Raw genomic sequence first — 15819 nt, forward strand, 5'->3', positions numbered from 1 at the left:
TTAGATTTAAAGGTAAGGACTGCAAAACAAACTGAAGTATGCTGACTTTGTGTAATTCAAAGATTGTATGAAAATACTGCAGTTTAGTATGTAATAAACAGGTCAGATTGTTGTACTGTATTTACAGTAAAGCTCTGTGTTGGACTGGTGCACAGAGGCTGTGTTCATGGTCAGAGTCACAGGTTACATCAGTGCAGCAGAGATGAGTTTGAATCAAAGCTGCTGATGCTGAGATTCATTCATTGAATCCAACATTTATACAGTCTGTATGCTGTCAGTGTAGGGGATGGAAATCAGCCAAGATAGCTGTGAAATACTGGGTTACATCTTTGTGAGTTCAGTTCATCCAAACAGAGCAGTAAACCTCAGAGCAGCAGCAGAAGCAGCAGGTCAGCTGATCACACCCTGCACACCAGCATCATTTACTGGAGCTCACTATCCGGTCTTTAAGTCTGACATCATTTCTGGGTCCAAATGCTCCTAAATAAACAGCAATGGCATAACCAATGACTGTTCACTATTAAAAATGATTGTAACATACCTTATCAACTGCAGCCATTTCCGCTTCTCTTTTTCATCTGTAAAATGACAGCTGAGTGTGTTTTTTCAAGTCGGATTGGTTAAAACAACCAGGGACACAGCATTGCGGCATATTGATCACGTAACAGTTTGGACCCGGAAATGTAATTCTATGTCATCACTTAGCAATGAGATAGAAAGTTGTAATTCTTCTCCCCATTCAGAGCCACTACAGCTGATCTTAGGGTTCATCCACCTTCTGAATCCCACTGTAACCCCTGAGTATCCTCATGTTTGTGTTTAGGTGGAGGCACAGTCACCCTCTACTATAGAGGACACAAAAAATAGAGCTGTTTTTAAATTCCCTTTCACAGTTTGTGTTCTACATAACAGATTCAAGCTGAGTGCACTCATTAGGATTAAAATTTAGATTGGAATAACAGTTGTATTCTCATGTATTATTTTATATTATTACAATAATATATAATGAGGTTCAGTTAGCTTTACAGAACAATAGCTGGTAGAAATGTCCTCCAGAGAGCTGCTTTTACTTTCTTACTTTGAGTAAATTTCAGAGCCTGTACTTTTTTACTTTTACTTAAGTAAAGAAGTTGAACCAGTACTTCGACTTTTACCAAAGTACTTTTTAACACAAGTACTTGTACTTCTACTTAAGTACAGAATGTCAGTACTTTTGCCACCTCTGGGTGGAGGTCAGGACTCTGTGCAGGCCAGTCAAGTTCTTCCCACCAAACTTGCTCATCTATGTCTTTTGTGGACCTTGATTTGTGCACTGGTGCACAGTCATGTTGGATCAGGAAGAGGCCACCCCCAAACTGTTGGGAGCATGAAACTGTCCCAAATGTCTTGGTAGGCTGAAGCATTAAGAGTTTCTTTCACTGAAACTAAGACCTGAGCTCAACCCCTGAATAACAACCCCACACCATTATCCCCCTCCACAAAACTTTACACTAACACAATGCAATCAGACAAATACCGTTCTCCTGGAAACCGCCAAACCCAGTCTCGTCCATTGGAGACACTTCAGAGAACAAATCTACTACTCTAGAGGCCAGTGTCAGTGTGCTTTACACCACTTCCTTCCTTCGTCCCCTTTGCATTATACCTGGTGATATAAGGCTTGGATGGAGCTGCTTGGACATGGAAACCCATTCCATGAAGCTCTCTACACACTGTTCTTGAGCTAATTTGAAAGCCTCGTGAAGTTCGGAAGTCTGTAGCAATTGACTGCAGAAAGTTGGTGATCTCTGTTCATTATGCACCTCAGTGACGCCACTCTGTTATTTTACCCAGTCTACCACTTGCTGTCATTCTCAATCACTTCCACTTTGTTATAAGATCACTAACAGTTGACTGTGGAATATTTAGTAGCCAGGAAATTTCACGACTGGACTTGTTGCATTGGTGGCATCCTAATCCAGTACCACACTGTAATTCACTGAGCTACTGAGAGCAACCCATTCTTTCACAAATATTTGTAGAAGCAGTCTGCATGCCTAGGTGCTTGATTTTATACATCGGTGGCCATGATAGTGATTAGAACACCCGAATTCAGTGATTTGGTTAGGCGAGTGAATACTTTTGGCAATATAGTATAATTTATTCCCATTTCTCTAGTTGAGTCTATGAAAAATGTCTAAGATAACACAGTTTGACAAGCATAAAATAGTATTTTTGAACAAGCAAACTGATTCCCAAAGAACTATTAGGCAAAATCTTACCATTTCTTGCCATGTTGAGCAGTGTGTCTCTTTAATTATATCTCTTTTATTTATACAGTACCAGTCAAAAGTTTAGACACCCGACAAACCTTTGACTGGTACTGTATTTTAGACAGAATCCCAACATTTTTGGAATTTGAAATATAGTTTTGGCACTGTAAGCAGTATCTTGATTCCCAAAATGTTCTTTTATCTGAAAAGATGACCACTTAGCAACAACCCAGTTCTTTTTCTCCTTAGCCCAGGTAAGATGCTTCAGAGGTTGTGTCTGGATCAGTAGTGGTTTGACATTAGGAATGCAAAATTTCTTGCTGTTTTCCTGAAGGCACCTGTGTGTGGTGGCTGTTGATGCACTGACACCTTACTCCCTTACCAGAGTTTCACAAGGAGTTAATTTCCAAGTTCATGAATCAACTTGTCTTGACAATCCTCTCAAGGCCATCCCTTTGCTTGTGCAACTTTTCCTACCACATTGTTCTATTCTAGTCAACTTTATACTGCCATGCATACTGCCTCTTTGGGTAAGGCTCTACAAAATAGGGGAAACAGACTTTTGAGTTTTTAGATTTTTTTTTTATGAATTTTCTACATTTTTCAGAAATATTGTACAGTGATGTTTGCCTTTAATCCCTACTCCTTCCTTATACTTCTGAAAGTTGCTACAAGTATTCGGCTATAAAAATTCCTGCAGATGAATTTCTGATTCATGACTTTTTTTTTTTTCAAAATTTTCAAGAAATACTGTAGATTGATGTTCAGCTTCAATTGTTCAACTTTAATTCCTTTGTTGGGCAATTCTTCTGAAACTTGGTATGAGGCCTACAAAATGTTCCTGATAGATTTTAAATTTTTGACTTTTATTTATTAGTTTTTACAAACTTTTTAAAAAAAAATACTGTACATTGATGTTGAACTTTGGTTGCTAGAGGGGCAACTTCAGTCACTAGAGGGGCAACAGTAAGACAAACCCCAAAACAGGAATGGTTTTACAAGTGGAGGGCGCTGACCTTTTTTCCTTCCTTATCTTTTCTGTTTTTTTCAAATGGTTTTGCATTTGTCAGTACTGGTAGCACTATGTCATACCTGAACCCTACAGAGGTTGCACAGGTAGTCCAACTCCTCCAGGACGCACATCAGTACATCATTGCCAGCAGATTTGATATGCCTCCCAGCACTGTCTCAAGAGCATGGAGGCAATCCAGGAGACAGGCAGTTACTCTAGGAGAGCTGGACAACGCCATAGAACAGGGGTATTCAACTGGCGGCCCAAGGGCCAGAACCGGCCCATCAGTCATTTTGGACCGGCCCACTGCCCATTTACTTCTATTATTAAATAAAAATTTTAAAAGAAGCTGTGACTAAACTGTAAGCACGGCGTGTAGTTCACACTACTTACAGGTGGTGGCGGTAACGCACCATAGATTACCAACCACCATTAAACTCAAGAAGAAAAAGAAGTAGATAAAATGGCATTTTATCAGTGTTGCTGGCGACTTTGTCGCTAGAGTTAGCGGTTTTTCAGACCCCCCCAGCGAGTTTTAAAGCAACTAGCGACAAATTTAGCGAGTTTTCTCGGTGATGTCGGCGAGACATCACCGAGACAAAGCTCTTTTGGAGAGCTTTTTGTTAACCTGAAATCCTCCGCTATCGCCGTGTTTTGTGTACATACAGCCTTCATACTGCATCTGTTCAGATGCTTTGGCATCGCCCGGACCCCCAAGTACCGAACTGTTGGTATGTACCGTAAGTCACGTGACCTTAATAGCGGAAGTGAGTCTGTTCGTGTCCTCGTGATGCAGCCAGCGGATAGGACGCCGCATTGAGTGGGTGGGCGCATTGCTGTGATACATCAGCATATATGTCTATGGATTTACAAATCCTGCTGACTGAAGAATGGAAGTTTGTTCATTCAGTCTGTTTACATGTTTTGTTATCTTACACAGGAGGAAGCACTTTGGTGAGGTCTGCTTCACTGCAGACTGGCTTTTTAAAGAATAAGTCAGCCTTTTGCTATTTTCGCTCTGTATCTTTTCTGTTTACATTTTAATAACACAGCTGTGAATCTTTTGTTATGGAGAAAAAAAGTATTAATTTATTTGGGGACATTATTATTTAAATATGCCAGTGGTTTGTTTTTGAGCAATTTCTCATGTACATCTTCAGCTGAATGTTAATAAAAGTGTCTAATAATAATAATGTTAATAAAAGAAAAAAATATCAAGATATATTTCGTATATCACCATTCAGGTAAAAAATATTGAGATATGATTTTGGTCCATATTCCCCAGCCCTAGTAGTTCTAAACATATTTAGGGTGTTTTTTCTACACTTTTTGTCTCTCCAAAGATGTTATTCCTCTCTCCTACAGCCTCAATTGCAACTAAATGCAAATAACCAATTATGCAAATTAGGTGATGATGTCATATAGCGACTTTTAGGCATCCAATAGCTACTTTCCTTGCTGAGGAGTTGGCGGGAGGCCAGACAGGAGTTTCTGATGAAAGCATGTCTCATTCAAAAAGAGAAGAGGCGTAAGGTGGACAGCGAAAATAGAAAATTTAACGACAACTGGACCAATAAGTATGCACAGGAGTAAGTGTCCTGAGAAATGTGTGGCCCACTGGCAAATAGCCTCGTGACTGTTTGGCCCATAGAAAAATGTAGTTGAATACCCCTGCCATAGAAGGTCCTTAACCCATCAGCAGGACCGGTGTCTGTTCCTTTGTGCAAGGAGGAACAGGATGAGCACTGCCAGAGCCCTACAAAATGACCTCCAGCAGCTACTGGTGTGAATGTCTCTGACCAGACAATCAGAAACAGACTTCATGGGGATGGCTTGGCACTGTGGAGCCCGATTGGCATTTGCCATAAAATACCAGAATTTTCAGGTGCCCTGTGCTTTTCACAGATGAGAGCAGGTACACTCTAAGTACTTGGGAAATATGTGAAAGAGTCTAGAGAAGCTGTGGAGAATATTATACTGCCCGTAACACTGTTCAGCATGACTGGTTTGGTGGTGGGTCAGTGATGATCTTTGGAGGCATATCCATGGAGGACACACAGAGCTCTACAGGGTGGTCAATTTTACCCTGACTGTCATTGGGTATTGGGATGAAATCCTTGGACCCAATAACTGTAAATTATGTTTTGATCCATCTGATGTCACCAGGTTATACCTCAGACTGTATAGGAACTCAGTGAAGTCCTGGTCCAGATCTGGGAGGAGATCCCCAGGACACCATCCGTTGTCTCATTAGGAGCATGCCCCGATGTTGTCAGGCTTGCATAAAAACATGTACAAATTACTAAGTACCATTTTGAGTTGCTTCAATGAAATTTCGGCAAAATGGAATACACTGCCGCATAATTTTTTCGCTTTGATTTTCAGGGTGTCTTTAAATTCAGCCCTCTGTAGGTTAATAATTTTTATTTCCATCAAGTGATTTGGCATCCTTTAGTTCCTAACAAATTACCCACTCCAAATCAGTATTGATGTCCAGCATGATTTTTTCCTGATCTGATCTGTATTTTCAAAGTGTTTCTTTATTTTTTTTGAGAACTGTATATTTGGCAACTGCCTTTAGCATATTTATTTCTATTTTTTATCCCTCTGACACCATCCATTTTATGTTTATCAGTAGTGAATCTGCACACTCTTGTTTTGAAAGGTAATTCATTGATAGCCAGCTGGCCCCAGCTCTTCTTTTTTGCTGTTGTGGCAGTCTTGTCCCACAGTCCCATGGGCTCAGATTGTACGCTCTTGTACTGCATTATTAGTCCTTCTTATGTTCTTGAGCTGAAAGACAACTGAGTGACATACAGCATGAAAAGCAGCTAATGAAAACAGAGCAGATAAGAAAGTATTTAGATGTCTTACTAAATGTTAAATGTTCTTATAAAACCATCAAAAGTAGGAATATAGTCCTGTTTGTCATTTCATTTTCTCTGCAGTTATCAGTAAGGGCTCCTACTGTTCTTTGACAATTTTCAGTACATTTGTGCTCCTTTCAGGTTGTGTGTCAGTGCTGTGAGGAGGCTGATCCCAGCCCAGTGCTGGAGAAGCTCATGAGTAAAGTGAAAGAGGGGCAGATCAGTCAGGAAGGGCTTATCAAGTTGCTACGCACTGTCAAGCAGAAAGCTTCATCCTTCTTCCCCACACAACTGCTCTCTCTGCTGGAGGAGGGGGAGAATAACATACAACAGCGTGATGGAAACCAAACTGGAGGTAAAGATGAGTACTTTGATTGTGATTGTTGGGAAAAAACAACAATGAATGTGGTTGTGTCAGTTGCATTGGCTCACAGACAATCTGATGTAGTGTGCACATTTAAACATAGAATCTGTGTTTAAAAGAAAGCTGTTCCAAAGATTTATTTCTTAGAACTAACATTAGATGGATGGATAATGATTTTTGTACAAAATGAATATAATTATAAGTGAAACCAAACTTCAGCTTATATCATCAACCAATTTTAAAAGGAACAACACAGGAATCTATTGTCATGGAATTAATATACATCCAAATAATCATGAAATACTCTTTTACATGAAATGCTACCCAAATGAGGATTAAACAGTATTTTAAACCTTGCTCATTATTTGGTTAATAATTATATAAATTTCTGGGTGTGTCCACAAGATTGACAGAATATGATGTAATATGGTAGGTGTGAGCTTCACTCTTCTATTCTGAGCCTTTTCTCCATGTTTGCAGTTGACTCAGGGCAGAACATCAGAAGTAAAGAACACCAGCAGGAAGAGGTAGAAGACAAAAACACTAAAGAGGTGGAGATCAATGAGGACCAGAAAGATGCAACTACAGTGATAGACTTTTCCCCTCCTTCCTCATCCTCCCCTTCCTCTCACTCCAAACCCTATTCCTGTCACTGGTGTAAGAAGAGTTTTGATTACAAGTGTCGAATGCTGGCCCACATGAAGCGCTGCTCCATGTCCCAGGAGTGTGAGCAGCAGTGCACTGATTGCCCTGAGAAACTCTCTAACCAGCGAGCCCTGCAGCGCCACCGAGCCGAGGCTCACCGCAACATTGCACGGGTCAAGAAGAAGGTGGCCTGTGACCTCTGTGGCCGCACCTTTGCCCACCCATCAGGTGAGAACTTTGCAGGCCAAATCACATACAGATTAAAATAACACATTTTAATTTTGCAGCATTTACCTTTCATCTTCAGGATATAATTAAAGAAATTAGTTTTGCCAACCAAGACAATATAGACAACAGCTAACTGTAATGATAGAGATTCGTTCCAGTAGCTGGAAGTTGAAATTCTCAGCCCGGCACCCAAAACTGGAGCATCCAGGGATCGAATGGCCAACCTTCCTATTAGTAGATAATCTGCTCTACCGCTGAGGGTAGCCACAGCCGCCCTCAGTTTGGTGACTTTGCACTAAAGTAAAGTTTTTTTTCCCCTGCACATTATACTTGTACTATGCATGTGCAAAGTTATATTGCATTGTTATTATTAAACCGGTCACAGCAGATAGCTGCCCCTCCCTAAGCCTGATTCTGCCAGAGGTTTCTTCCTGTTAAAAGGGAGTTTTTTTGTCACCAAGTGCTTATAGGGAGTCGTCTTATTCATGGGGTTTTGTCTCCATTATTGTAGGGTTACCTTACAACATAAAATGCCTTGAGGTGACTGTTCTTGTGACTTGGTGCTGTATCAATAAAACTGAATTGAAATTGGTATGGTAAGTAGCAAGCTAATGCTAATTAGCCCTGACCCCTCCAACACACGTACCAGTTTTTTTCTGGTGTCAGCCCTGAATGATGACATTGTTGTGTGTTAACGGGCAGCATGAAAAGAACAGGGATGGTCACAGTGCATTCAGAAAGAGGTAATTTCACAACCAAACAGATCTTTCATGGTAGAAAAAGCCATTTTCACAACTTTTCTAGACTGCACCTGACAGATGCACATGACAACAGAAATGTCCAATACAGACTGGCAGCTACATAGTGCAATGCCCATCCATCAAATGTGTAAATAATAGGGGTGGGACTTTAACGCATTAATTACGATTAATTAATTACGGGGAAAATAACGAATTAAAAATTTTAATGCATTTTAATTGCACTTTGTACCGTGGAACGTTTCTCAGTGCACGAGTTCCAGGCATACAGATTATATCGACGCACAATGTCCAAATTCAGGGGTTGCATCCATAGACATATGTCTATGGCCGCATCCTTCGAAGGACCCGTCCTTCGCAGCCCACGAAGACCACAAAGGCCAGAAGTGAGCGGCTAGCCTTCATATCAGGTCGCCTGCCCTCACCTCTGTGCAGCTCATGTCACCTAGCAACCGTGAGTGCGAAGCACAGCTGTGGAAAAACAGCTGGTTAAACAGAGAACAAACTTTTTTTCCTTTTTGTGGTTTAATTTTAAATCTTTAATTCAAAATAAGCTGTTAAAACAAGCGTAACACATTACAACATCAAGGAATACAGCTGAGCGAATGATTAATTTCCTACTTTATTAAGTGAGACATTAATGTAAAAAATATAAACTATCCAGTTATGATGCTTAACTTTAATTTCAGGAGTTTGCTTATCACAGGAGCACTTCCACCCTCCGTTGGTCTGTGTAGTAGACTGGTGGGAAAATAAACAAAATTTTGAAGTTTAAGCTTATGTATATTGATTCATTCATCAACTAAGCTTGTCCCTGCGCTGCGTTGTGTCCTTGGGCAAGACACTTAAACCACATTGCCTAACGGTAGCGCCGGTCTCTGGCTGCATGACCGCAGATGCTCATCTCTGGATGAGTGATCTGGAACGAACATTTCGTTGTGTGCCTTGCACACACAATGACAATGAGTTGAATCTAACATCTAACATTTAAATGTGATTAAAATGCGATTAATTTCGATTAATTAATTACAAAGCTCCTAATTAATTAGATTAATTTTTTTAATTGAGTCCCACCCCTAGTAAATAACAACAAATAGCAACAAATTGTCTTGTGAATTTGTCACTACCAGTAAATGCATGGATATCATGTGGGATCCCTCCCATATACACTCTCTTCATTGGTCAAAACAGCTCCTTCACCTAGAACACATCGAGCAGTTTCAGTACTGTAAACTTGTCTGATGAGGCCTGTCTCCTGCTGTGTGCCACATGTGCAAAAGGACAAATGTGAAATATCATGATCTGATTCTCCTGAAATTCTTTAAAGTTCATCTGTGACAACACCTAAAGAGTCATAAATTTCATTCACAAAGATCTTGAAAAATTTTCCTTGCCTGCTCTATGAATGTAACATTAATATCAGTTCAGTTTAGCACCAAATCAGAACAGGGCACTTGTGTAGTAAGGTAATGTCTTCATAATGTAAAGAGAAAAGTGACAGTTTTGTTTTATTTCATTTGAGTTTTTTAATCAATAATTTTTCATATTTAAGGTATGATTTACCACAAACGGACTGAGCACTTTGAAGAGAAGCCGTTTGCTTGTGAGGAATGCGGTGCCAAGTTTGGTGCAAACTCATCTCTGAAGAATCACATGAGGCTGCACACAGGAGAGAAACCCTACCACTGCAAACACTGTGACATGAGCTTCAGTGTGGCTGCTGCACTTGCATACCACACCAAAAAGAGACACTCTGAGGGTAAAACACACTCACAAAATACTATATCAGCATATGTGAAGGAAAATACAGTAGGTACCACCTCTCTATTATGTACTTCTTTTGAGTGCTAGTCCTGACGTGGTGGTGTGTTTCATTCATATATAACATCTTGTCTTACAGTATGGTCTTTTTTACCACAGATAAAATGACAAAAGCTATAAAATCTGTATAGAAACATGTATTCAACATCTAGGATAAACCAAAACACTATCACCACTGTAGTAGTTTTTCTATGTTTTTTTAAGAGGGGGAAATCATATTCAATTTTACAACTCTTGTTTTGGAAAATAATCAATCCACCCCCTACTACATTCATATTTCAAAAAGTCTTATCAGGCTTGGTTAGCCTGTGGGACTCCGGAGGCAGGTACCGGCAGGCCAAGCAGCCAAGCAGTCCATATAGCCAGCATTAAGTCAGATTCATTTCCTGTTGGTCAGGCAGTGGCCGAAGCAAAAATTCTGGTGTGGGAGGAGTTTGGTGAGGCCATGGAAAAAGACTTTTGGATGGCCTCGAAGCGATTCTGGCAAACCGTTGGGCGACTCATGAGGAGAAAGCGGTGCTCTACTCACACGATTTATAGTGGGGGTTTATAGTGGGGTGCTTCTGACTTCAACTGAGGCTATAGTCGAGCGGTGGAAGGAATACTTTGAGGACCTCCTTAATTCCACTGACACTTCTTCTGTAGTGGAAGCAGACTCCGAGGACGAGGGGGGATGGCTTGCCTATCACTGGGGGTGAGGTCACTGAGGTGGTTAAACAACTCCTTGGTGGCAGTGCCCCTAGGGTGGACAAGATTCGCCCTGAGTTCCTGAAGGCTCTGGATGTTGTAGGGCTATCTTGGTTGACATGCCTCTGCAACATTGCGTGAGAAATGGGGCAGTGCCAAAACGGGGTGGTGGTCCCCGCCTTTAAGAAGGGAGATCGGAAGGTGTGCTCCAACTTTCAGGGGATCACACTTCTCAGCCTCCCCACTAAAGTCTATGCCAGGGTGCTGGAAAGGAGGATCCATCCATTAATCAAACCTTGGATTCAAGAGGAACAATGCCGTTTTTGTCCTGCTCACAGAATGCTGGACCAGCTCTTCATCCTCTCAAGGATATTCGAGTGTGTGTCGGAGTTTTCCCATTCAGTCTACATGTGCTTTGTGGACTTGGAAGAAGAATTTGGCCGCATCCCTTGGGGTATCCTGTGGGAGGTCCTGCTGGAGTATGGGGTGTCTGGCCCATTGTTGCGGACCATTCAGCCATTCAATCCCTGTACAACCACAGTGAGAGCTTGGTCCATATAGCCAGCATTAAGTCGGACTTGTTTCCTGTGGGTGTTGGACTCCGCCAGGGCTGCCTTTTGTCACAGATTCTGTTCATAATTTTTATGGACAGAATTTCTAGGCATAGCCATGTAGCGGAAGGGTTCTGTCTTGGTGGCCTCAGAATCTTGTCTCTGCTCTTTGTGGCCAATGTGGTCCTGTTGGCTTCATCAGGTGGTGGCCTCCAGCTTGCAGTGGAATGGTTCACAGCCAAGTGTGAAGTGGCTGGCATGAGAATCAGCACCTCTAAGTGTAGGCCATGGTCCTGGAAAAGGTGGAGTGCCCACTCCAGCTCAGAGACCAGTTGCTGCCCCAGATGTTCATGTTCATGTTCATGTTCATGTTCATGTTCATGAGTGATGGCAGAAGGGAGCAGGAAATTGACAGATGGATTGGGGCTGTGTGTACAGTGATGCAGATGCTGCACCAGTCTGTCGTGGTGAAGAAGGAATTGAGCTTACAAGTGCAGCTGTTGATTTACTGGTCGATCTACGTCCCTACCCTCACCTATATTCATGAGCTTTGGGTATACAAAGCTCATGAATACAAATGGCAGAAATGAGCTTCCTCCGAAGGGTGGCTGGCCTCTCCCTATCTCTAAGGGAGTAGAAGAGTGCAGCCATTCGGGAGGGGCTCAAAGTAGAGCTGCTGCTTCTCTACATCGAGAGGAGCCAGTTGAGGTGGTTCGGGCATCTGACTAAATGCCCCCTGGGCGCCTCTTGGGTGACATGTCCTACTGGGAGGAGGCCCCAGGGCAGACCCAGGACACGCTGGAGAGATTATATCTCTCGGCTGGCCTGGGAACACCTTGGGATCCCTCCAGATCAGCAGTTGCATACAAGCCTTACATCACCAAGTATAACGCAAAGCATTGGATGCAGTGGTGTAAAGTACGCTGCCACTGGACTCTAGAGCAGTGGAGACGTGTTTTCTGGAATGATGAATCACACTTCTCTGTCTGGCAATCCAATGGACAAGTCTGGATTTGACAGTTGGTAGGAGAATGGTTCTTGTCTGAGTTCATATGTGTGTGAAGGCAAACAAGCAAATACTTTTGGCAATTTTAGTGTATCTTGTACCAGGATATCGTGTACTAAAAAACTTTGTGGGTTTCATTAGATTGTTTTTGTAAATTTGTTTTTATTTTATTTCACAGGGAAGATGTATGTGTGTCAGTATTGCAAGGCTGTCTTCGCCCAGTCCATAGAGCTGACACGTCATGTGCGAACACACACAGGCGACCGGCCTTATGTCTGTCGACAATGTGGCAAAGGCTACAGCCAGGCCAGCGGACTCACTGTGCATCTGCACACTTTTCACCGTAAGAACAGTTTTGCTTTTTTTCTTGGGAAAAAAAAAACATTTAGTTAAAGCATCCACATGATCTTTTAAAGAAAGAGCATGAAAGTACACTGCTTAAAAAAGAACACTTTGAAAACACATCAGACATCAATGGGGAAAAAAAATCATGCTGGATATCTATAATAATTGGACTGGGTAATGAGTTAGGAATGAAAGGATGCCACATCTTTTGATTGAAATGAAAATTATCAACCTACAGAGGGCTGAATTCAAAGACACCCCAAAAATTAAAGTGAAAAAATTACGCAGCAGTGCTAGTCCATTTTGCTGAAATTTCACTGCAGCAACTAAAAATGGTACTCAGTAGTTTGTATGGCCCCCATGTGCTTGTTGCCCAACAACATTTTGGGGGTGGGGGGGCGGGGTGCTCCTAATGAGATGACCGATAGTTTCCTAGGACCCAGGACCCATTGCTTATTTACAGTCTTTATGGCCCAGGGGAAGAAACTGTTGGTCAGTGTTAATTTGGACAGCAAATTTTGATTTAGTTTTAGTCATAGTCTTTTGACAAAAATGTAGTTTAGTTTTAGTCATAATTTAGTCACATGAATACTTTTAGTTTTAGTCTAGTTTTAGTCGACGAATTATCGTAAGAATATAGTCGACTAAATCTACAGTCGATTTAGTCGACCAAGATAGTCACCCCACATCGTTTTTTTTGTCACAGCGTCCAAGGACAAATGTGTCCATACATCGGCTCTTCTCTTTCTCCCTGCTGACATTGTTTACATAACTGAGTTCTATTGGAAGTCACGACAAATCAGACTCGACCAATCAGAACAATTGGAGAAGATTTGGGGCATGTCCAGAAAAGTCACATGACACTGTCTGCTTATTATTGGCTCTGGAAAACCCATTTCATAACATGATTGGCCAAATGAGGTGTCAATCCAATTCTGAGGATCTAGTCTGTCATAAAAAGCATTGTAAGGGCGGACTGCAGCGTTACTGTGAGGCTTCAAAGTCGGAGAGCGCTACAAACGTCCCGCGGGCAGGACACTACCAGTTAACAGGTTAAATAAGTTTGATTGGATGTCGTCCCCGCCAAGCATTTTCGTCTCATTTTCATTTGTTGATGAAGGTGTCAGTTAATTTTGTCATTGTTTTTATCATTTTAGCTAGTTTTTATTTTGTTATCGTCTCATTATCATGAAAAAAAGGGTCATTGACAAAAACTATGACGAAAATATTTCGTCAACGAAATTAACACTGCTATTGGTGAGTCTGGTGGTGTGTGATTTAATTGACCTGAAACACCATCCAGAGGGTAATTCAGAATATGAAGTAAAATAAGGTAAAAAGAAAGCAGGGAGCAATAGCTAAAGGACCAGAAGAATGGAATTTGATTAATGTCTCTGTTGATGTCCACAATACATACTTCATTTAACGGGCATGTTATCAAAGACCAAACACATCTTCAGTTGTTGCTTGAAGTTTTCCAAAGGGAAACTTGATCTTGACAAAGCTACAGGAGAATGTGGATGAATAAAGCCAGTAAATAAAGCTATATTGAAGGTCAGAGAGTGCCTGTAAAATCCTATCGTACGTGATTTGATACTTGCTAGGTTTTATGTTCTTTGCCACCTTATAAATGCACGTGATTGTGCCATACTTTATTAGTGCACAACAGTAACAGTCTCAGACCTTGCTTTTCACCTCATAGCTATGGTACATATAAATAGCCAATACTACTGTGAAAACATCCCAAAGATGAAGTGCAGTAGCTTCCAGATTTTGGTCTGGTCTGCTCCCTTGGTCAAGACAAATCACCATCCTCATGGGGAAATTCGAAGTCTACAACAGGGGTCATCAACTACATTTGTCCAAGGGCCAGAATTTTTCTCGGCACACAGTGTGAGGGCCAGATGCTCTTGTAAAGTAAAATAATTGTATTGTATCCTAAGTAATATATTCTCATTTGATATTTTAATTTTACTTTCAAATTTATATTTTTTTAAATGATGTGATGTGCAAATCTTGCAGTTAGAGTTTCTTCTCTGTTATGTTGATGGTTGTTATGGAAACACCACAATTGTGTGCAGTTGTACTCATTATAGATACAGTGGTATGAAAAAGTTTGGGCACCCCTGATAATTTTCATGATTTTCTTTTATAAATCATTGGTTGTTTGGATCAGCAATTTCAGTTAAATATATCATATAGCGGACAAACACAGTGATATTTGAGAAGTGAAATAAAGTTTATAGGATTTACAGAAAGTGTGCAAAAATTATTTAAACAAAATTAGGCAGGTGCATAAGTTTGGGCACCCCAACAGAAAAATTACATCAATATTTTGCAGAAATAACAGCCTCTAAATGCTTCCTATAGCTTCCCATGAGAATCTGGATTCTGGTTGAAGGTATTTTGGACCATTCTTCTTTACAAAACATCTCCAGTTCATTCAGGTTTGAGGGTTTTCGAGCGTGGACAGCCCACTTTAAATCGCACTACAGATTTTCAATAATATTCAGGTCTGGGGACTGAGATGACCATTCCAGAACGTTGTACTTGTTCCTCTGTATGAACGCCTCAGTAGATTTTGAGCAGTGTTTAAGGTCGTTGTCTTGTTGAAATATCCAGCCCCGGCACAACTTCAAACTTTGTCACTGATTCTTGAACATTGTTCTCAACAATCTGCTGATATTGACTGGAATCCATGAGACCCTCAACTTTAACAAGATTCCCAGTACCTGCACTGGCCACACAGCCCCGCAGCATGATGGAGCCGCTACCAAATTTTACTGTGGGTAGCAAGTGTTTGTCTTGGAATGCTGTGTTCTTTTTCCGCCATGCATACCGCCCCTTGTTAAGTCCAAATAACTCAATTTTAGTTTCATCAGTCCACAGCACCTTATTCCAAAATGCCGCTGGCTTGTCCAAATGTGCTTTAGCATACCTCAAGCGACTCTGTTTGTGGCGTGTGTGCAGAAAAGGCTTCTTCTGCATTACTCTCCCATACAGCCTCTCCTTGTGCAAAGTGTGCTGAATAGTTGAACGATGCACAGTGACACCATCTGCAGCAAGATGATGTTGTAGGTCTTTGGAGCTGCTCTGTGGGTTGTCTATCACTGTTCTCACCATCCTTCGCATCTCCCTATCTGAGATTTTTCTTGGCCTGCCACTTGGGGCCTTAACTAGAACTGTGCCTGTGGTCTTCCATTTCCTCACTATGTTCCTCACAGTGGAAACTGTCAGCTGAAATCTCTGAGAGAGCTTTTTGTGTCCTTCCCTTAAACCATGA

At 41.3% G+C, this 15819-nt stretch overlaps 1 protein-coding gene across 3 annotated transcripts in view; it reads left to right on the top strand.

Moving 5' to 3' along the window:
• zbtb40 (zinc finger and BTB domain containing 40) overlaps positions 1-15819 on the top strand; it is a 45967-nt gene that overhangs the window by 8730 nt on the left and 21418 nt on the right. For all 3 annotated transcript variants that reach the window (XM_030729429.1, XM_030729431.1, XM_030729430.1), the window contains exons 6-9: positions 6273-6486; positions 6976-7368; positions 9679-9885; positions 12370-12534. In XM_030729429.1, the coding sequence (XP_030585289.1) occupies positions 6273-6486; positions 6976-7368; positions 9679-9885; positions 12370-12534 (979 nt within the window). The remainder of the gene's footprint in view (positions 1-6272; positions 6487-6975; positions 7369-9678; positions 9886-12369; positions 12535-15819) is intronic.

Source organism: Archocentrus centrarchus, chromosome 5 (assembly GCF_007364275.1).
Source record: "Archocentrus centrarchus isolate MPI-CPG fArcCen1 chromosome 5, fArcCen1, whole genome shotgun sequence".
Lineage (NCBI taxonomy): Eukaryota > Metazoa > Chordata > Actinopteri > Cichliformes > Cichlidae > Archocentrus > Archocentrus centrarchus.